General features: G+C 42.0%; 1 protein-coding gene across 2 annotated transcripts in view; it reads right to left on the bottom strand.

The window, feature by feature from the left end:
• Positions 1-22,746, bottom strand: part of CXADR (CXADR Ig-like cell adhesion molecule) — a 53,429-nt gene that overhangs the window by 16,799 nt on the left and 13,884 nt on the right. For both annotated transcript variants that reach the window (XM_067739232.1, XM_067739233.1), the window contains exon 2: positions 4,998-5,164. In XM_067739232.1, coding sequence (XP_067595333.1) covers positions 4,998-5,164 — 167 coding nt within the window. The remainder of the gene's footprint in view (positions 1-4,997; positions 5,165-22,746) is intronic.

The raw sequence follows: 22,746 nt of genomic DNA, 5'->3' as shown, positions 1-22,746 counted from the left end.
GAACCACTGTTATAGGCTTTGATGGAAATAACTAAAGGCTAGATTTAGAGGGAAAATAAGTTCTGCTAAACTTGACTTGGAAGATAACTGATAATAGTCATCTCTAACTATCACTAAAATTAATGGAACACACTTTATAATTTTTCATTCGCTAATAAAATCCTTCATTCTGGCCATCTGAGACCCAAGAGCCAAAGAGCAGTGGTACCAAAGTCAAATAATAATCAGAAAAGACAACTACAGTCTACATCCTGCAAATAATTTTTTATCTGAGATGTTTATTATGAATGATAAGATCAGAATCAGTGCCATCTGTAGGAATTTCTCCAGGACACAGACTTGGGTTCTTCTATTATCACCTCCCCTACCATGATGACCCCACCCCCAATTCACTAAAGATCTTTTGCTTGTATAAAGTGTCTGCACTGCAGACACACTCAATACCAGTTTGCTAAGCAGTCTAAGGGTCCACAGCTGACTTACTCTGTAAAACAAGCCATCACTTTGTTTGTTCCATCTTCTCCCCACACCCAATTGAGAACAGCAACACTGAGAACTCCTCGAATGAGACAGTGTCTCTTCCTCTATATTAAACTGTGGACTCTCCTGAGCCACAAAGTTCAGTCCCTCATTTTGCTACACACACGCTTCAGTAGTCTTTCAAGGAGGGCCTGACAAATAAAATGTGTCTCCAACTGTCAGTCATTTTTGTAAACTAACTCAATGTTTTCCCATGAAAACAGTCTTATAAACAGTAGTTAAGAAACCGGGAAGTAACCTTTACCAGGCAATTTTGATTCCTCTTTACAACCCAGCAGCGATGGAGACACTATCCACATTTAACCTTTAACCTGAGGAAAGCAGGGGCAGTCACAGACCTTCTCTCCCAAAGTCACACAGCTGAGATGCAAACCAGATCCATTTGGCCTGCCACTGTATACTGACTGACTTTATAAACATTTCTTTATGACTTACAGGCTTACGAAATGCTAATGCATATTGTATTTCAGAGAATTCTTACCACAACCCCGAGGCAGGTGTACTTGGTCCTATTTTACACATGAGGAAACAGAGGAGGCAGTACACGTTAGTGCAGAGGATAATCAAATGCGGGCTGGGGGGTGGCGGGCAGGGCAGGGCAGGGTCAGAGAGACTGGGGTTCAGACCCCCAGCTGTGTCTGTTGCCAGCGCCGTGACCCTGGGCATGTTCCTTCAAATCCCTGGGCCTCACTTCCCTCCTCCTCACAGGAAATGATCCTCATTCCGGGATGCTGTTTTAAGGCTTAAAAATAAGTATATATAATTAAAGTATATAAAACGCTGCCCAGCACACAGTAAGTGCACAGTACATGGTAACTGTTTGCTGACTAAAGAGATCACACAGGGAATGATGGAAATTCCTCCAGCCCAGTCCCCCACCGCACTGCCTGCTAGCTTAAAAATATTAAAATAAGGATTTGGCGAGCATTATAACGTAGCTGAAATTCTATGTAAGCATCCTCTTCTGCATCAATCTCTCCCTAGGCCCTTCTTTCTTTTGGTCTTCCTTTACTGTGTTTTAGGTTAGAGGCTAGGCTTTGCCAAATTTGCCAGAATTGCCCAGAAATGGACACTTCAACCCAGTTCCTAGTTTCACACGTGTCTCACAAGTCCTGCAGGCAGCAAGGTTGGGCCTCCCACTCAGCACAGAAGTCCTTGTCTCCTTACATGAATAGAAATGCAAGGCTATAGGGCACGCTGGACTTCTTGGTCTCGAGACGTACCTGGTCACAGGGCTTCACCCGTGAGTCTTAAGCCAGAAGCATTTATGACCTGTGCTCTTCATTCATGCATCTTAACCACGGAACCAGAGTCCTGGACTCTAAAGGGGGATGGGCACTGCACTGGCGAGGGAGTCTGGGGTGTGTAGGACCTCAGGTAGAAGCTTGCACTCAGGGTGCTGGCACTGCCATGGAAAGCGGAGAGGGGATGGGGCTCCCCTGGTGGCGCAGTGGTTGAGAGTCTGCCTGCCAATGCAGGGGACACAGGTTTGTGCCCAGGTCCGGGAAGATCCCACATGCCGCGGAGCGGCTGGGCCCGTGAGCCACGGCCGCTGAGCCTGCGCATCCGGAGCCTGTGCTCCGCAATGGGAGAGGCCACAACAGTGAGAGGCCCGCATACCGCAAAAAAAAAAAAAAAAAAAAAATGAGAGAGAGGGGATGAAGAGCAAGATGAAAGGGGACAGGGTATCTGGGCTGAGTATACAGGATGAGTCAGGCTCAACTTATTTTGCTTAGGGGGAGAGAAGGAAATTCTAGTACCAGAATCAGGGCAGAGATATATCCTTGGAGGGGGTGGCCCTAGACATTTACAACTTGGGAAAGCACCTTAATTTTTTTCTTCACAAATACATCATGGACAGACTGCTTGTATTTGCCAAAAATAGTTAATTACCTAACTGCACTGATTCAGCCATTAAACGGCTGGATAACCCCTTCTTTAATATGGACCATAAGTAAAAATTTCCCTTCCAAATATATTATATATAATATTCCTCCAAATACTCGAACTTCTTTTTCTCTCCCTGGTTTAATATAATTTATTAACACTGATTTTTTTAAAATTAAACATATCAGGCAAAGCTAATATGAGGCACTCTAAATTAGTGGAATATTCTGGTACCATTAAAAGGCAAAGCGTGGGCTTCCCTGGTGGCGCAGTGGTTGAGAGTCCGCCTGCCAATGCAGGGGACACTGGTTCGTGCCCCGGTCCGGGAGGATCCCACATGCCATGGAGCGGCTGGGCCCGTGAGCCATGGCCGCTGAGCCTGCGCGTCCGGAGCCTGTGCTCTGCAATGGGAAAGGCCACAACAGTGAGAGGCCCACGTACCAAAAAAAAAAAAAAAAAAAAAAGGCAAAGCGTGATATGTGTATTTGGAGATGAGGTTGAAATCGTGCCCCAAAGGGTTAACAGAAACTGGTGACTAACAGGAATTCTTGAGCTTGTCTTAGAGAACAGCACATAAAAGCATGGCTTGTTCAAAACCCCTCCACTTGTACCCTACCTTCTCTGACCCAGCTCGCCTTAATTATTTTTTAACTCCTTAACCACCTTTATAGACAATGCTGATGTATGGGTCACACAGTGATGGGGGGGCTTAAGTTGTTTTCCAGGAACTGGGAGTTGGCTTCTGTCCAGTTCAAGCCGGCTAAGGTTGGTTGGGACCACCGACCCTAAAACTGAGTCTGGGCAGGTGTCCATTGAATGGCCTTTTGACGTCAGAGGGCTGAAAACTCCACCTTCAATCATGCTAAGTGTCCCCATTTCTGAACATGAATCTCAAGAAAAAGCATGTAACTAAGCTATATCTGCACAGAACACTGATGACCTCACCTTTTCCTAACTCCAAACACCTTTCCCCATGCCTAAGACCACCCTGCTTCTTTATCTCATAAATATGTCAAGCCCCTTGCCTTCAGGGAGGCAGATCTGAGATTTGTTCTGTCTCCTCACTTGGCTGCCTTGTGAGTAATTCTTTCTCAGCTGCAAACTTTGGCATCTCAGCTCTTGTCTTTCAGCATTTGTCTTGCTGCAAGTCAGGCAAAGGAACCTGGTTTAATAACAAGGTTATTGGGCAATTTTTCTCCTTTGTGCTACTTTTGGCTTTTCAAGTTTTCTACATTAGACTCTTATTAATTTGTAATTAGAAAAAATTCTATAATAATACAGTCATCCCGGGACTTCCCTGGTGGCACAGTGGTTAAGAATCCGCCTGCCAATGCAGGGGACACGGGTTCGAGCCCTGGTCCGGGAAGATCCCACATGCCGCGGAGCAACTAAGCCCACGCACCACAACTGCTAAGCCTGAGCTCTAGAGCCCGCGAACCACCACTACTGAAGCCCGCGTGCCTGGAGCCCGTGCTCCACAACAAGAGAAGCCACCGCAATAAGAAGCCCGCACGCCACAACGAAGAGTAGCCCCCGCTCGCTGCAACTAGAGAAAGCCCGCGTGCAGCAACAAAGACCCAATGCAGCCAAAAATAAATTAAAATGAATAAATTAAAAAAAAGAAACTAGATCTTAATTATAAAAAAATTTAAAATAAAAAAATAATAATACAGACATTCCTCTGTACCCCCGGTGGGGGTGGGGATGGGGGTGGTCCAGGACCTCCTTCCCCCTCCCCTCCTCACATGCCAAAATCCGCAGATGCTCAGGCCCCTCATACAAGATCGCGTACTTACGAGATGATTTAAAGTATATGCACCCTCCCATATACTTTAACTCATCTCTAGATTACCAACAATACCTAATACAATGTAAATGCTATGTAAATTGTTGCTGGCATGTGGGAAATTCAAGTTTTGCTTTCTGGAAGTTTCTGGATTTTTTTTTTCCCGAATATTTTCAATCCATGAATGGTTGAATCCACAGATGGGGAACCCACAGATATGAAGGGCCAACTGCGGTTTTGATTTTTAAGGAATTCAATGTATAGGATATTTAACTTGCAAAAATATGGAAAGCAGACTGTAATAATACGTACGTTCATTACACTGTTAGACTTGACCCTTACACTGGTAATGGAATCCTTCTGTGAAATGTAAAAATTCAATTCTACCTAACCTTTCACAAAGCCTAGTTTACCAGGCATCTCCTAACACGTTATGCACATTCCTGCTGCACTGTCATACCCGCTCCATATACGCCTCCCCTGCTCCCTGGCTCACATATACTTCCAAGTCCAGATTTTCAGGACGTTCCCAAGTTCCTCTCCTTCCTTGCAGCCTTCTCTAAGAAGTCTGGTGACCTTTTCTTCCTCTTGAAATTGGAGGTCACTTATTATCCACTTCACTCCATTACATAAGTGTCCTCAATTTCCACAGCATGTGCCTTCCTCACCTACACCATAAGCTATGACTTTCTTCATAGCTCCCCAGGTCCCCCCACACGTTATCAGCACAGTGACAGACACCGAAGACCAGTTCCCCGGCATCTGCCGAGTAAGCAACACATACCACTTGATCCACCTTCTGATTATCAGCTGGTGATAGCAGCCACTCGATGTCCAGAGGTCCCTGGTCTTCTGGACTGAGGGTAAATTTGCATGGCAAATAGGCAGTTTCCCCTTTGGCCTTTTCAATCATCTGTTCAGGAGTAGTGATACTCAAACTTCTGGCGAAATCTAGAATATGAAACATGTATATCGACTGAGCATCTGCTCTCAGGCTGGCAGCACACTCAGCACACCTCAGTTCTTCAGAGGGAGCACAGGATGTGGGAGAAACAGGATTTTATTTGGGACCACAGTAATGAAATTCCAACTCAGCGGTCCCCAGTTTTTAAGTCTGTGCTACTGTAGAAATAGAATGACAAATATTAATATCCATCTTATTCAATGCAATTTCCTTTCAGAACACTGGGAAGTTCCCAACATTACATGGAATACCAGCATTCTCATATGAATCATAAGAACCTAGTAAAGGATTTCTATTATCCAAGCAGATGTTTAAAACTGAACCTGGCTAGAGTCTCTGAAAGGGCAATTACGTCATACTAATTCAAGGCCATATTAATTCACGCTTCCACGGTGCCAGGGACACACTTGGAACTCCCATCACTGGGGCACATGCTGATGAATTTTGACACGTTTCCTGCCAAGGCTTCTGTAATTCCAAATTTTTATTAAATTTGATTCTGTAACTTTTATCGAATGCTTAAAAATATTTCTAAGTAATAAATTTTGATGACAATTCAAAAAGAGAAGAAAACTGTCAATTTATATACTTTTAAATGCACCAAATAATTGACCTCAATATTATCTTTAAGACATTTCTTACTGTTTGTCCCTTCTTATTTCCCTTCTGAAAAAGTCAGACATATTTATTATATCATTTTTTAAAAGACATCATAAAATTCCATAACCTATTCTCAAATTTGTATTCTATGAAACTTCCACTTAGATCACACTAATGCTGGATGGCAATATTTGAAAACTCTATAAAAGCAAAAATAGATGTCCTGAGCCCCAAACAAAAATTCCAACATAGTTTCTTCCAACTGAGTTTGTGAGAGATGGCTAAAACCCACTGTAACCCCGTAAGAATTGAAAAAAAAGTCTCCTCCTTGTGGCTAATGACTTACTGTAACAAAATCAGTATCTTTTACATGCAAAATAGATGGAAATTAACTACGAGCAAAATGATGCTATTTCTTACCAATAAGGGAAAAAATACCAGGTTTAATTCACACATAGATCTGTTCACTACTTATGTCTTGCAATAAAGATTACAGTTTGAGCAATCAACAACTTAATATAAAATGCAAATTTAGTCTGTAAATGAACTATCACACAAAACTTTTTTTTTTTTTTTTTTTTTTTTTTTTTACTATTTATACTATAAAAGTTTGAACCACACTAGTCTGTCACTGTATGTTTTTCTTGTGATAACCTAACATTTTCTTATAGGTAAAGTCAAATGTGTAACGTATGCAGATCTGAAGTTTCAAATGAATACACTGGTTTCCGTTCAGCAGCTCTACAACGTGGGCCTGACTTTCCGGGCTGGATGACGACCTGGAAGAGGCCCCAAGCACAAAGATTATGATACATGGGGCTTTCCTCTCTCCCCCACTTCCCATACCCCTGCTCACACCATAAAAATAAACACGAAGCAAAATTAAAAGTAAATCCAAGTCCTAATTCTCCATAATGATGATTTTGTTGCTGGTTTTCAAATGACGCATTCTAACAGAACAAACCAAAATGAAGAATTATATTATTATCCATCACATGAAGCTTTCCATTAGCTCGTAGAAGAGGCTTAATACACACGGACTATCAGTTGTAATGAAATGTTAGTAAGGTTGTAGCCAATAGATTGAGAAGGAAAGAAAAGTCAGGTTACATTCAAGACCATTTATATTCAGGCACCATCCTAGGCTTTTATCACATTTAAGTGCACTCATCAAACAGCAAATTAAATTTGGACACAGACTCTCTGCAGGCCCTCCCCTAAATCAGAGGTGGTCTTGTTTTGGCCAATAGAAAGTAGCCTGAGTACTGCTGAGCCAGTCCCAAGGCTAGGCTTCAAGAGGCGTTGCTGCTCCACATAGAGAGAACTGAGGTGTCAGACCAACAGCTGTAAGTACCCAACCTGCAGCCACCCTAAAACACCAGCCCAGTCCACACCAGCTGCCTGCAGCTCCAGGAGTGACCCTAGACAGGATCATGAACTAATACACGATTGTTCTTTTAAAGCCTCTAAAGTTTGGGTTGGTTTGTTAAACAGCAAAGATTGATATGCCATCCAAAACCACTGATTCAGCCCAAATGGACCACTTACCATCCCCCCAGAAGTCCATACTACTCCATTCTCCATTTCATGTGCACATTTCTATTTTAGATGGTATGATTTGCTAGGTATCTGTATAATCGCAACAATTTCTCCTGATTAATATTCAATCCTCTGAATAAATACTTTCTATCATTTCTAATAAACTCAATTCCATTCCCACCTCATTCACTCAGGCACTCCGCTACCTCTCCAGCCTACAATTACTTTTCCTCTGGCTTCCTAGTAATGCTCACAGTACTTTACTTTCTGCTCTCCATTATCACCCATTTGGCACTCAGCGAATACTATCTTCTTTCTTTTTTTTTTTCCTTTTATAAACTCAGGCTCCATGGTTTTTGTCCCATCTTCTAGATATCAATGAGCTTATCTTCCCGTACTACCTTGTAATTTTAAGTGAATTTTTTAAATGCATGCCCTGATTCACCATTAGCTCCATCAGGGTCAGCAGAAATTGTGGATACCTTTATCCTCTGTTGCATTCCTTGCACATTAGTAGAAAATAACTGGTGACTGGATAAGTTTGATGAGTTTTAGAAATGCTGAAAAATAGCATTAATCTGCCAGAAGGTCCTGCTACTTGAAGATCTCCTGTCTATAGCTCCTACAATTGTCTGCATTTGTCTGGGTATGAATACCATATGTATGATGTAAGATAGGAACGATCTAAGTACAGTCCAGGATGAGAATTCCATTTCAAACAAATCAAGACACAGCCCAAACATACGGAGGCAAAAATATATAAGTAAGAATGAAAATTTGCTATAAAAAAAACAATTAAAACTTCCTGGTTACTCTGTGCTTCTAGAGCTTTTATTTTATAAAACATCAAATGAAAAGTTTAGAGGCATCAATTAGATATCTAAATGAGTAAAAGTTTAAATTCTCCTAATTCATGCTCTCAGTACTTATACTACAGTCATTAGAATGAAATGTAACTTCGTTTTCATGATAGTATCATCCATTCTTTCTTCTTTGATACATAAAAATTACTTTTCTTTTAAAGAGTATCTTCGAAAACAGTTACATGTGTATAAGAATGATCTGGATAGATATCAAACTGTTAGTTGTTTTTCACAACTGAGATTTTAAGAAAGGTGAGCTTTATAATGAGATTTCCTTAATATGTATACTGCTAAAAGAAATTTTAAACAGACTCTTAAATGGCTTTCAGCATTTCTTTTTCCAAAAAAATGTTTAAAACATTCAACTGCTCTTCATTGTGTTGCACTAGAAATGAATTAAAATCTCAAGATGGTAGAAAACAGTTATTGGGTTTCCTAGCAACACTGAAGGGGCCTCTCTGCACGAGGGCATAGTTTTTCAAGCACTGACGTATGCATCAGTCACAAATTGTAGAAGACAAAAGGCAGACACTTGGTCTCAGGCAGTGTCTCTGGATATTCTTAACACCGCCCAATTCTATTTATGCAGCAAATTGAGTGATAATTTAACTTGCAAACTACTTGTAAGTTCAAACATGGTCTCAAAACTAAGTCAAATAACAAATCTTCTTATAATTTTATTCAAACATATTCAGAATGTGATGAAATACGCAGCACACGATCAACTAAAAGTACTTGGAGGGTCCTGTTAATAAGTGCTCAGCACTGGATTATGTAAATAAACAGACTGAATCATGTCCCTTTTTGGCAGTGACTGAAATAACATCTCCCAGTTTTCTGCTTGCTTTTTCTAATCTCCAAATTCCAAATCACTTGAGTCTGTGGAACCTCTCTTCTGCCCAGTCTGACTTCTATCTGAGCATCAAAATGACATGAATTCATCAGAGTATTTTTTATCTTTGATGTTGTCATCTTCTGCCAAGGCCTTCGATCTTGTTTCCACCATCAGAAAGGAGCAGAACTGGAGAGCATGGCAGGCAGTACTCCTCTAGAAGGCAGGCAACGTTTGCAACTGAAAACCTGCCTTATTTCTTTCATTTCTTTTCAAGTTTAAGGTACATGTTAACCTGGATGGTCTTCAGCTATCTTTTCCTTCTGTCAATCTTAAAATCATAGGAAGTTGGAACGTGCTCATGAAACTTTACAGTTGATTAAAAAAAAAATGAAGTAAATGTGTGAGAATTTTCGATAATGTTTTGACTGAGGAAAGTCTTAAAGAAAACTAGAGAACACAAAACAGAGAACACAAAAGCTATGAAGAAAAACACATAAATTTAACTATATTAAAAATCTTAGGTTAAAAAAAATCACCATTTAGCTTTCAACAAAACTTGCTGAACGAAGGAAGGTTTTCTGCTATTCTATCACTGAGGAAATGAGACAAAAGGAAGGATCTGAAACATGTTTTCCACATATTTATCTATACAAGCAAGACACTAAATGTGGAGTCTGACCAAAGATGGCATATGCACAGGAATCTTTCAAGCAGTGACGGGTGAGGTGTTTTCACCTGGGTGGAGACAGGGGCTCCTACATAAGCTGTCTAGAGATCTAAGCAATCAATGAAATGCTTCATTACAACAGAATCAAATGGCATTCAAGAAATTCTGGATGCCCAAGGTAAGCAGGTCACAATACACTGGGGACAGCACAGGAAAGCAAACTCACAGGCCCAAGTACCTTTGTATAAGACAGTGGAAACAGAAAGAGCCAAGCTAGGCAAAAGTGTTGGAAATATTGCAGCACCCATGGAGGGCGAGTCCAACTTACTGGACCAACACTACAGGAGGCCTGTGAAATACAAACGCGCAAACCCACTTTGAGGAATTGAGGCTGAACTCACAAGACCTAATACGTGCAAGCATGTATCTGAAAATAACCCCAATGTCCAACGAAAGGCAGCATCCGAAAACAACCTAGACGCCTAATAACAGGCTGCAAAATTAGGGTAAGAAATCCAAGCTCTCCTACCTGAGACAAAGAACTAGAGCAAACACACTAGGCCAGAACGAGCCCGCTCCAGCCAAAGGACCTGACTAAAATATGGCTTTCAGGTAGTAAAATCGAGTCCCACTTATATTAATGGAAGTTCGACTAAACACTGCCACCACCAGGTTTAATTCCATTTACCTGACAGCAAAGGTAGTTATCTAATCAAATTAGATCTTTCAAAAAGAATATAACCTTTAACATACACGTTTAATAATAAACATACAAGTATAATAATACTCTGGGGGGAGTGTGCTAGCGACTGAATCGTGTCCCGTCATAGTTCTTAGGGAAGCCTTAACGAATCCCCCATGTGACTGTGTTGGAGACAGGGCCTTTACGGAGGTGATTATGTTACATTCGGTCGAAGGGCAGAGCCCTAATTCGATAAGAACTGGTACCTCCTTAACGTAACTTTGATGCTCTGATTTGTAATACATATATATTTGGTCTGTGTCCCAGTGCCTGGCACAGAGCTCCTAGGCGCGATCAAGGTGTCTTTTGTTATGATAACGGGGCTTTTAGAGAATGCCTAAGGAACGTAAGGACGGGCTGGTTGCCAGGGGAGGTGAGCATGTGATGAGAGGATTAGAACTACCAGTCCCACCCCCAACCCTGGGAGGGGGAGGGGCTGGAGATTAAGTTCATTCACCAGAGCCAATGATTTGATCCATCATGCCTCTGTAATGAAGACTATAAAAACCCAAGAGGACAGTATTAGGATAAACTGGGTTGTTAAACACATGGAGGTGCTCAGAGAGCAGGGAAGCACCAAGCCTCTCCCCATACCCTGCCCTAGGCATCTTCCATTTGGCTGTATATCCTTTTTATAATAAACTGATGATCTAGTAAGTAAAAATTTCTCTGAGTTCTGTGAGCCGCTCTAGTAAACTGAGCTAAGGAGAGGGTGGTGGGAACCCCAGATCTATAGCGGGCTGGTCAGAAGCATAGCTGACAACCTGAACGCGCAACTGGCGTCTGAGGTGTGTGTGCGCATGAGGGGGGGTGGCAAGCTCGCAGGACCGAGCCCTTATGAACCTGTGGGTCTGACGCTACCTCCGCGTGGATGATGTCAGAACACCCAGCTGGTGTCAAAGTATTCCTTGGTGGATGTGGGGGGACCCCCCCCCACAGACAGCAGAATTGGTGTCAAATTAAAATATCCCAAATGCAACCATTTTTCTCTATGTCCAGGCCACTACCATCTCTCCCACAGGCGGGCCGCAGCACTGAGCACCCACACACTTTGTAACACTGCCTTCCTTGCTCCAGCCCACCTTTTGGACTCACTTCTATTACTTTGGTCTCGGCTCAGGCACTTCCCCAGAAAGCATTCTTTCTTTGTGCCCAAATATGGACTGAATCCAATGGACTCCTCAGCCAGCTGATAAGGCCTCCATCACAAGTACTTACCCTGTTTTACTGAGGTTGCTTCTTCACTGTGTGTCCTTCCTACCCTATACCCTCAGTGAATATTTCGCATTTGATTTAGAAGCCAAATCTTCTTGATTATCATTGATTGCCTAGCAAAATTTCTGGTGCTCAGCTTAAAAATAAAAAAAAAAAAAAAAGGAAAAGGAAAACTCACAGGCACAAGTAGTACCTTTGTGTAAGAGAAGGGAAACTGAGGGTCTACCAGAAATGAAAGATGTTTCATTTCAAAATAGTGGGGAAAAATTAACAAAATGTAATGTGGCTAAAAGTAGGTGAAAATATGTTAAGACTTTTCTCGATTAAAGATGGAACCACAACAATGAAAGTATCCTGGTCTGGAGCCAATCACAGAAGGAAAGCAAAGAAATCAGAGGAAGCACCAAGGGGAGAAAGATGAGTTAAGCGCACACTTGCGGAGCACCTGTGTTTGTGCACGTTTCCCTCGTCTGAAAGGCCCAGTTTCTCCCACTGAAAGCACCGGTAGCCATTCAAAGTACCTCTCACCTGTGACCTCCTCCGAAATTTTCCCAGATCCACACAGGCAGTGTTAATTGCTTCCTAATCTCAATTACACAACCCGCACCTCTACTGAAGGTAGTTGTTTACATGTCCCTACCCTTAAGCACATACTTTCACTTGCTTAACAGGGGGCCAGGGTTTCATCTCTGGAGGGCATGTTCCAAGCCTTAATTCAACAAGACCCCAGACCTGCCTTGGACGAAACTGCTCAGTTCCAGTGGAGGGCGGGAGCTCAGAGCAGAGGGAAGGTGAAGGAGCTATTTGAAAGAGGAGTGGTGATGGGAGAGAGGACCATGAAACCTTTCGGGGAAAAGTATGGGAAGGAGAGCCACGGGAAGACTGCGCATCCAGGGGAGTAAAGGAAAGGAACAGTGAAGTCACTGGAGATACACGGAGCTCAGAGGGAGCTGAACAAGCCTGGTCGTATGCTAACAGGAGCAAAGACAGTTGCTTATTACTTTAATATTCACATTACAAGAAATGTTAGCAAATGTGGTAAGAAATTAATGTGTATGCAACTTTATGTTTAGTTACATATATATATTTTAAAGCAGCCTACCTGATCAGTCACTCATTTTTTAAAATATTTACCTATTTATTTATCTATTTATTTATTTATTTGGCTGCACCAGGTCTTAGTTGCAGCATGCAAACTCTTAGTTGCAGCACATGGGATCTAGTTCCCTGACCATGGATCCGAACCCAGGTCCCACGCATTGGGAGCGTGGAGTCTTAGCCACTGGACCACCAGGGAAGTCCCTAAGTATAGTTATATTAACATGAAAGAAATATGACATTAAGAAAAACTTTTATTCATGAATATTCTAAAATCACAACTAGGAATGAAGAAAAGTTGCTTGTCTATCTATCTCTAGAACAGCATGAAGCAAAATGAGAAAAATGTTACACAACAATGTGTGGTTTCTCATAATATGTGGAGTTGGACTTCCCTGGTGGCGCAGTGGTTAAGAATCTGCCTGCCAATTCAGGGGACATGCGTTCGAACCCTGATCCGGGAAGATTCCACACGCCGCAGAGCAGCTAAGCCTGTGCACCACATCTACTGAGCCCACACACCGCAGCTACTGAAGCCCGCGTGTCTAGAGCCCGTGCTCCGCAACAAAGAAGCCACCGCATTGAGAAGCTCATGAACCGCAATGAAGAGTAACCCCAACACAGCCAAAAATTAAAAAAAAAAAAAAAAGAAAGAAAGAAAATCTGGAGTCATTCCAAAGATATTAACAAAAAAGAAAAACTAGGAATAAGAATAATTTAACTTCACATTCCAGAAGTCTTGCATATTTCTTTGGTTTCTTGAAAAGGGGTATGTTATGATGACCTTCATGTCAATTGTTACAAAGAACGTATTTGATATTGCCTTTTGTGAGAAATGTCAAAGTATGTCATAGAGGTTACTATTTTAAATAGAGAAGATGTTCAATTGTGCTGCTTAATTCAGAATACAGAATTCAGGAAACTTACATAAAAATACAGTAACATTCAGGGCTTCCCTGGTGGCGCAGTGGTTGAGGGTCCGCCTGCCAATGCTGGGAACACGGGTTCGTGCCCCGGTCTGGGGGGATCCCGCATGCCGCGGAGCGGCTGCGCCCGTGAGCCACGGCCGCTGAGCCTGCGTGTTCGGAGCCTGTGCTCCGCAGTGGGAGAGGCCGCAACAGTGAGAGGCCCGCGTACCGCAAAAAAAAAAAAAAAAAATACAGTAACATTCAATAATAATTCATGAGAACAATGTTAAAAAATAAACTGGGAAAATCAGGAAGTGGTATGTTTAAGGGATTGATCATGACAAGTATAATTTTGTTGTGTGTTTGATAACAAATACTACACATCAGATGTCTGGGTTAGCAAGTAAGTCACTGGGATACTTTAAACCCTGTTTTAAATGTTGCAAAAATGCAACTGCCAAGCTATTTAGGCCATTTCCTTGACCCTAAGGCCAATGTGCCAATTTCCTTCTCACCAGGGAGTTGTTTTGGGATTAGCAATGTTTAAAATTCACCTAAATAGGGCTTCCCTGGTGGCGCGGTGGTTGAGAGTCCGCCTGCCTATTCAGGGGACACGGGTTCGTGCCCCGGTCCGGGAAGATCCCACATGCCGCGGAGCGGCTGGGCCCGTGAGCCATGGCCGCTGAGCCTGCGCGTCCGGAGCCTGTGCTCCGCAGCGGGAGAGGCCACAACAGTGAGAGGCCTGCGTACCGCAAAAAAAAAAAAAAAAAAAAAAAAAATTCACCTAAATAGTGTTTCTTTCTAGAAAAGAAAAAGAAAAACACTTTAAGTATGTTAACACTAGTTAACTACCCCAACTGGCCTTTAAATATTGCTGGGGAAGAGAAGAAAACACCACAAGGTAGATAGAAATTACACTCTTTGCTGTCTAGGAGTTTTTGTTTAATTCCCATGTGTTACTCAATACAGGATGTTAATATGTACTTAGAGCTAAGAAAATAATACTTACAGTCAGATAATAACAATGAGAAATGACATTAATGAGAAATGACAATGAGTATGACATTAAGTATACTTACTTAATGCTGTTTTTTTCTATGCTGTTTTTTAAAATTCTCAGGTCCCCACCCGCAATGAGAAATCAAAAAGCAAGTGCCCAGGAAATAAACTGAGATGGAAATGAGGAAACCATCATCTTAACCATAAATAGTAACTAACAGTGACTGAGTACCTATTATGTGCCAGGCACGTTTCAAAATATTTTACACATATTAACTCTTTCAAGCCTCGTAACGACTGAGAGAGGTACTAATATCATCCCGATTTTACAATGAAGAAACAGAGACAGTGAGAGGTATCTAAGCTACTATGGGAGCAAGATACAAATCTAGGCAGATTGGCTCCCAAGCCACACTCGTCCTGCAAGAAGTCCACCAGTCAACAACCCCAGACATAAGACATTTCCTTTTAAAAGTCACTACAAAGTAATACAGTGAGTAAGTTATTAGACCCCATTGCAATCACCTTGGTGGAAGGAGGGTTCAGGATTTACACTATTCCTCTCCTATACTAGATTTCCAAGAAGACAGCATTTTAGATAGCACAGGGTTCAGGAGTTTGGGTGGACCCTTTTTTTAAACAGAGAAATAAATACCAGACCAGGATCTGTTGTCAAGTTTGTCACAAAAAAGCTCTATCACTTTGGACATGTTGTTTCTCTAGGGCTCAAACATAAATAAACGGTGTTAGTAAATTATCTGTTTCAGATCTAAATATGTCCTACATATGACCATCAATCAAGCAACCAACAAGAAGCCTTCCCTCAACATCCATCCCCTCCCCTCCTTGCACAACTCAAAGGCAGTAGCAACAGTTCTCTGAGTTCACCTCACAGCAAGTGCAGACATTTCTGACATATGAGCAGACTGACTTATGCAAGCAGTTCTGCCCACAAATAGCATCGGCTCTGAAGTCGGATCTGCATTCAAATTCAAACTGAGCTTACCAAATGCTTAGCCAGGGCAAGTTTCTAGCCTTTTAAAGTATTAACGTTGGGGCTTCCCTGGTGACTCAGTGGCTGAGAATCCGCCTGCCAATGCGGGAGACACGGGTTTGAGCCCTGGTCTGGGAAGATCCCACATGCCACGGAGCAACTAAGCCCGTGTGCCACAACTACTGAGCCTGCGCTCTTAGAGCCTGCGACCCCCATGCTCCACAATGAGAAGCCACGGCAATGAGAAGCCCGCGCACTGCAAAGAAGAGTAGCCACTGCTCACCACAACTAGAGAAAGCCCACATGAAGCAACGAAGAGCCAATGCCGCCAAAAATAAATAATTAATTTTAAAAATAAATAAAGTCTTAACTTTTTTTCTGTAAAATGGGAATTAGTAGTAACAATGCTTACTTCTTTATAGGGATTAAATAAAACAATGCATGTAAAGCTCTTAGAACAGTTCCAGCACAACTTGGTATCATCCTTTCAATAAGCAGTATCCAGGACCCTCTGGCCTTCTGAGATGGCCCACACTCTGTCTGTAGAGTGTGCTTCTCTCTAAATAAATCCACTTCTTACCTGTCACTTTGTCTCTCACTGAATTCTTTCTGCGATGAGACATCAAGAACCTGAGGTTCATTAAGTCCTGAGACCAGATACTGAAACCCCTACCAGGTAGAAGTTGTTAACTGTGTGCTGCATACAAGCAGACCAGTTGGAACCCGGTCGATGATGCTGACTCCCAATTACCTCACTACCAACCAATCAGAAGAATGTCCATGAGCTGACCATGCCCTCCTCTTTGAACCGTTACTATAAAGCTCCTCATTACCTCCTCCAGGTGGGGATACATAGTTTTGAGGGCATTAGTCCGCTGTGGTCCCCTTTGCCTGGCAAAGCAATAAAGCTATTCTTTTCTACTTCACCCCAAAATAAATAAATAAAATACAGTATCCAGTATGAAAACTGACTGTCATCTTCCAAGCCTGTCATTCCTACTAGGAAATAAATTCGTGTAGCATTGGGAAGGTGTCGTTTAATCTTTTATCCCTCACACTAAGCAGAGCCTTTCATATAGGAAGAACTCAAAATCTGTTATATAAATAAAGGACACTGACATGTATCTACTAGGTTTGGCAATCAGAACCTCATTGGTGACCTAGGCCAAATCTGATTTATTGAAGGCTCGGGGTCAGGGGAGGGTGCAATGGGATATTTCTAACTACAGAGGTGGAAATATGTGAGCAGAGACAGGAAATGACTGCTCTTTTGAGGAACACGGCTCCCAAGAGTAGGAGATAGAAGTGTGCCGTGTGGTCAAGGAAAGGCTGTTTCGAAATGAGAAATGTAGAGCATGTTTATAACTCAAGAGGAAAGAGCAAATAGAATGGGAGGTTAAAATACATAGAACAGAACACTCAGAGAGTGAAAGGTCAAGATCCCAGGAGACAACAAGACCTAGAAAACAGGGGATAAGACAACTTTAAATAAGATTCGAGGGAAGGACATTTCCTCTGTAACAAAGGAGGCACAGAGTATTTACTAAGAATAAAAGAGGCAGAAAAAAATGTGGGTAGGGGGTTTTTGGAGACTGGTTCAAGTCTGAACGATGTGAAGAGGAAGGGGAGAAGAATCGAAGGACCACGAGTGGCACGACGAGTCCAACAGAGATGAGCTGATAGCTGATGAAGCTGAGCAAAGATATATGGTTTATCATCCCTTTTTTTTCTAGTTTTATATTTATTCGAAATTTTCCATAATAAAAATGTTTGAAAAAGAAAACTACAATGATGTGGCACTACACACCCACCAGAGCAGACAAAATGAGAAAAGGCTATGTTGAGCATGTGCAGCAACTCTCATCTCTATTGATGGGAGTGTCAACTGGTACAATTAACTCTCTCTCTCTCTCTCTGTGTGTGTGTGTGTTTATTTCCTTTTTGTTTGTTTTGGTTTTTTTTGTTTTGTTTTTTTTGTTTGTTTATTTTCTTTATTTTTTTGGCTGCGTTGGGTCGTCATTGCTGTGTCCAGGCTTTCTCTAGTTGTGGCAAGTGGGGGCTACTCTTCGTTGCGGCGTGCGGGCTTCTCGTTGCGGCGGCTTCTCTTATTGCAGAGGACGCACTCTAGGCGCGTGGGCGCAGTAGTCGCGGCGCACAGGCTTAGTTGCTCCGTGGCATGTGGGATCTTCCCAGACCAGGGCTCGAACCCGTGTCCCCTGCACTGGCAAGCATATTCTTAACCACTGCGCCACCAGGGAAGTCCTACAATTAACTTTTGAAAATGTTTGGCAGCATCAACTAAAACTACACAGATGTATAATCTATAAGACCCCAGAAAGCCAGTCATAGTTAGAGAACTGTATGTACGTGTGCACTAAAACAAATGTCTGAGGATGTCACAGCCACATTTTTCACAACAGCAGAAAACTGGAGGGAAAAAATGTCATTCAACAGTAGAATGGGTAAATCAACTGTGGTACAGTCACACAATGCAATAACATATAGCAAAGCAAATGAATAAACTAGAGCTACACAATGGGAATAATTATACAAGCATGATAGGAAGCTTAGGGAGAAAAACTTATACTGTATAACATTTATATAAAGTGCCAACAATAATCCATGCTGTGAGAAATCAGAAGACAGTGAAGGAAGTGACTGCAGGGGGCATGAGGGGACTTCTGAGTTGCAGGTTATGTAATATACCTTGATCTGAGTGATAACTGTATAGATGGGTCTGCTTTGTAATAATGTTCTAACCTGTGAACTGGTAAATAATGTTTTAAACTGAATGCTATTCTATGTATGAATGTCATACTTCAAATAGAAGGTCTATTTTATTTTATTATTTTTTTCTTCTGGCAGTACGCGGGCCTCTCACTGTTGTGGCCTCTCTCGCTGCGGAGCACAGGCTCCGGACGCGCAGGCTCAGCGGCCAAGGCTCACGGGCCCAGCTGCTCCGCGGCACGAGGGATCCTCCCGGACCAGGGCACGAACCCGCGTCCCCTGCATCGGCAGGTGGACTCTCAACCACTGCGCCACCAGGGAAGCCCAGAAGATCTATTTTAAAATGAATTTAAAAAGAACTGAAGGAGTTAAAGGCAGAAAAGTTATTTTTTTTGTTAAAAATATGATGTTCTGGGAATTCCCTGGTGGTCTAGTGGTTAGGACTCGGCACTCCCACTCCGGGATCTGGGTTCAATCCTTGGTCAGGGAACTAAGACCCTGGAAGCTGCGCTGTGCATCCATAAAGTAAATAAATAAATATATGTGTGTGTGTGTGTGTGTGTGTGTGTGTGTGTAATATATATATAACGTTCTGATGTTTTATAAATGTAATTGAAAAAAAAAGTCTAGCCAAATGGCTAGCCAAAAAGTCTAGCCAACAGTCTCCCTAATGTATGCAGCTATGCATGTGCACTTTTTCTCCAGATGTGCACCCCAGTACATGAGCAGAAGCAAAGAAACTGGCCTGTAGCATTGATCCACACCAGGAATGCGAGCTGAAATCTGACTATGGGATGCAGGATTAGTGAAGAAATTCTGGTTTTAAAGTAACTGGAAGACTAGAAGCAGGGTGGAAGTGGGTAAGGGCCTGGAGATCTCAATGACAGCAAGGTGTGAGGATAATTTGACAAAGCTGGGAAATAGTGACAATAGAGTTTAAGATTTCAAAGGAAGAACTAAGTGTAAGGAGAGGACTGACTGCCTAAGTGAAATGCACAGAAAATCACTGTGTTTGAGGGATCAAGGAACTGTGGTGTAGAGATGTTTGAAAAGCAAACCGTAGGACGAAAATCCTAAAATACCAAGATAATGCTATGATGGGGGTGGGGGGGGGGTGAGTATGAGGCAGGGCATTTCATGGTCAGTGTGAGGAAGCAACCAGAAGTTTGGCATAAACAGTGGGCTGAAGGGTTGGTACACAAGGTGAAGGGGGGAAATGATCTGCAGAAGCCAGTGGGTCCCCAAGAGAATAATGAGAAAAACATATGGTTTTACATCACATAACACATCTGCTCAAATCAGTACCCTGCTCTGCCTTATTTATTTACTTATTTATTTGTTTCATTTTACTCGAGAATAAGTGTCAGTCTCCCTCCTCCAGATTGAAGTGTGTCAATAGTACTGGAATGGCATCTTCCTCATACCTCCTGAAGCACCTATTACAATGTCTCACCCACTTGTACGGATTATATATTTACCCCCCAAACTTCTTCCACAGGGATTGAGATTTTGTACGAGAAATTTAACATATAACTTAATCAGGACCAGGGAAAGTGTAAATTATAATGTAAAACCAAACGGGGGAGTTAAGAATGTGAGCGTACAGATAGATTTTCTGTAAGTATCTGTTGAATTGGATTGTGACCCACCCATTCCCCCCTGCCCCTCACAAACACACAGAAATACTCGGCGCAGGAAAGCATTCAGATTTCATTTCTGATTAAAATTAAGTCTCAACCACAGGGCAGACAGCAGAAGCAAAAAGAACTACAATCCTGCAGGCTGTGGAACGAAATCACAATCACAGAAAGATAGACAAGATGAAAAGGCAGAGGGCTATGTACCAAATGAAGGAACAAGATAAAACCCCAGAAAAACAACTAAAGGAAATGGAGATAGGCAACCTTCCAGAAAAAGACTTCAGAATAATGATAGTGAAGATGATCCAGGACCTCGGAAAAAGAATGGAGGCAAAGATCGAGAAGATGCAAGAAATGATTAACAAAGACCTAGAAGAATTAAAGAACAAACAAACAGAGATGAACAATACAATAACTGAAATGAAAAATACACTAGAAGGAATCAATAGCAGAATAACTGAGACAGAACAACGGATAAGAGACTTGGAAGACAGAACAGTGGAAATCACTGCCGTGGAACAGAATAAAGAAAAAAAGAATGAAATGAAGACAGCATAAGAGACCTCTGGGACAAAATTAAACGCAACAACATTTGCATTATAGGGGTCCCAGAAGGAGAAGAGAGAGAGAAAGGACCCGAGAAAATAGTTGAAGAGATTATAGTGGAAAACTTCCCTAACATGTGAAAGGAAATAGCCACCAAAGTCCAGGAAGCGCAGAGTCCCAGGCAGCATAAACACAAGGAGAAACACGCCAGGACACACAGTAATCAAACTGACAAAAATTATTGACAAAGAAAAATTATTAAAAGCAACAAGGGAAAAATGACAAATAACATAAAAGGGGACTCCCATAAGGTTAACAGCTGATTTCTCAGAAGAAACTCTACAGCAGAAGGGAGTGGCATGATATATTTAAAGTGATGAAAGGGAAGAACGTACAATCAAGGCTACTCTCCCGGGCAAGGATCTCATTCAGATTCAAGGAGAAAATCAAAAGCTTTACAGACAAGCAAAAACGAGAATTGAGGACCACAAAACCAGCTCTACAACAAATGCTAAAGGAATTTTTATAGGCGGGAAACACAAGAAGGAAAAGACCTACAATAACAAACCCAAAACAATTAAGAAAATGGTAATAGGAACATACATATCGATAATTACCTTAAATGTGAATAGATTAAATGCCCCAACCAAAAGACACAGGCTCGCTGAATGGATACAAAAACAAGACCCATATATATGCTGTCTACAAGAGACCCACTTCAGACCTAGGGACACATACAGACTGAAAGTGAGGGGATGGAAAAAGATATTCCATGCAAATGGAAACCAAAAGAAAGCTGGAGTAGAAATTCTCATATCAGACAATACAGACTTTAAAATAAAGACTATTACAAGAGACAAAGAAGGACACTAAATAATGATCAAGGGATCAATCCAAGAAGATATAACAATTATACATACATATGCACCCAGCATAGGAGGACCTCAATACATAAGGCAACTGCTAACAGCTATAAAAGAGGAAATTGACAGTAACACAGTAACAGTGGGGGACTTTAACACCTCACTTACACCAATGGACAGATCATCGACAGAAAATTAATAAGGAAACACATGCTTTAAATGACACAATAGACCAGCTAGATTTAATTGACATTTATAGGACATTCCATCCGAAAAGAGCAGACTACACTTTCTTCTGAAGTGCACACAGAACATTCTCGAGGATAGATCACATCTTGGGTCACAAATCAAGCCTTGGTAAATTTAAGAAAACAAATATCAAGCATCTTTTCCGACTACCACACTATGAGATTAAAAATCATTTACAGGGGGCTTCCCTGGTGGTGAAGTGGTTGGGAGTCCGCCTGCCAATGCAGGGGACACGGGTTCGTGCCCCGGTCCGGGAGGGTCGCATGCTGCAGAGCGGCTGGTCCCGTGAGCCATGGCCGCTGAGCCTGCACGTCCGGGGCCTGTGCTCCGCGACGGCAGAGGCCACGGCAGTGAGAGGCCCACGTTCCTCAAAAAAAAAAAAAAAAAAAAAAAGGGGGCTTCCCTGGTGGCGCAGTTGTTGAGAGTCCGCCTGCCGATGCATGGGACACGGGTTCCTGCCCGGGTCCGGGAAGATCCCACATGCTGTGGAGCAGCTGGGCCCGTAAGCCATGGCCGCTGAGCCTGCACTTCTGGAGCCTGTGCTCCGCAACGGGAGAGGTCACAACAGTGAGAGGTCCGCGTACCGCAAAAAAAAAAAAAAAAAATCATTTACCAGGAAAGAACTGTAAAAACCACAAACACATGAAGGCTAAACAATACATTACTAAATAACCAAGAGATCACTGAAGAAATCAAAGAGGAAATCAAAAAATACCTAGAAACAAATGACAATGAAAACAAGACGATCCAAAACCTACGGGATGCAGCAAAAGCAGTTCCAAGACGGAAGTTTATAGCAATACAATCCTACCTCCAGAAACAAGAAAACTCTCAAATAAATAATCTAACCTTACACCTAAAGCAGCTAGAGAAAGAACAAACAAAACCCAAAGTTAGTAGAAGGAAAGAAATCATAATGATCAGAGCAGAAATAAATCAAAGAGAAACAAAGAAAACAATAGCAAAGATCAATAAAACTAAAAGCTGGTTCTTTAATAATATAAACAAAATTGATAAACCTTTAGCCAGACTGATCAAGAAAAAGAGGGAAAGGACTCAAATCAATAAAATTAGAAATGAAAAA

This window comes from Pseudorca crassidens, chromosome 5 (genome assembly GCF_039906515.1).
Source record: "Pseudorca crassidens isolate mPseCra1 chromosome 5, mPseCra1.hap1, whole genome shotgun sequence".
Taxonomy (NCBI): Eukaryota; Metazoa; Chordata; class Mammalia; order Artiodactyla; family Delphinidae; genus Pseudorca; species Pseudorca crassidens.
The sequence above is the reverse complement of the archived record's forward strand: the minus strand, read 5'-3'. Positions and strand labels throughout refer to the sequence as shown.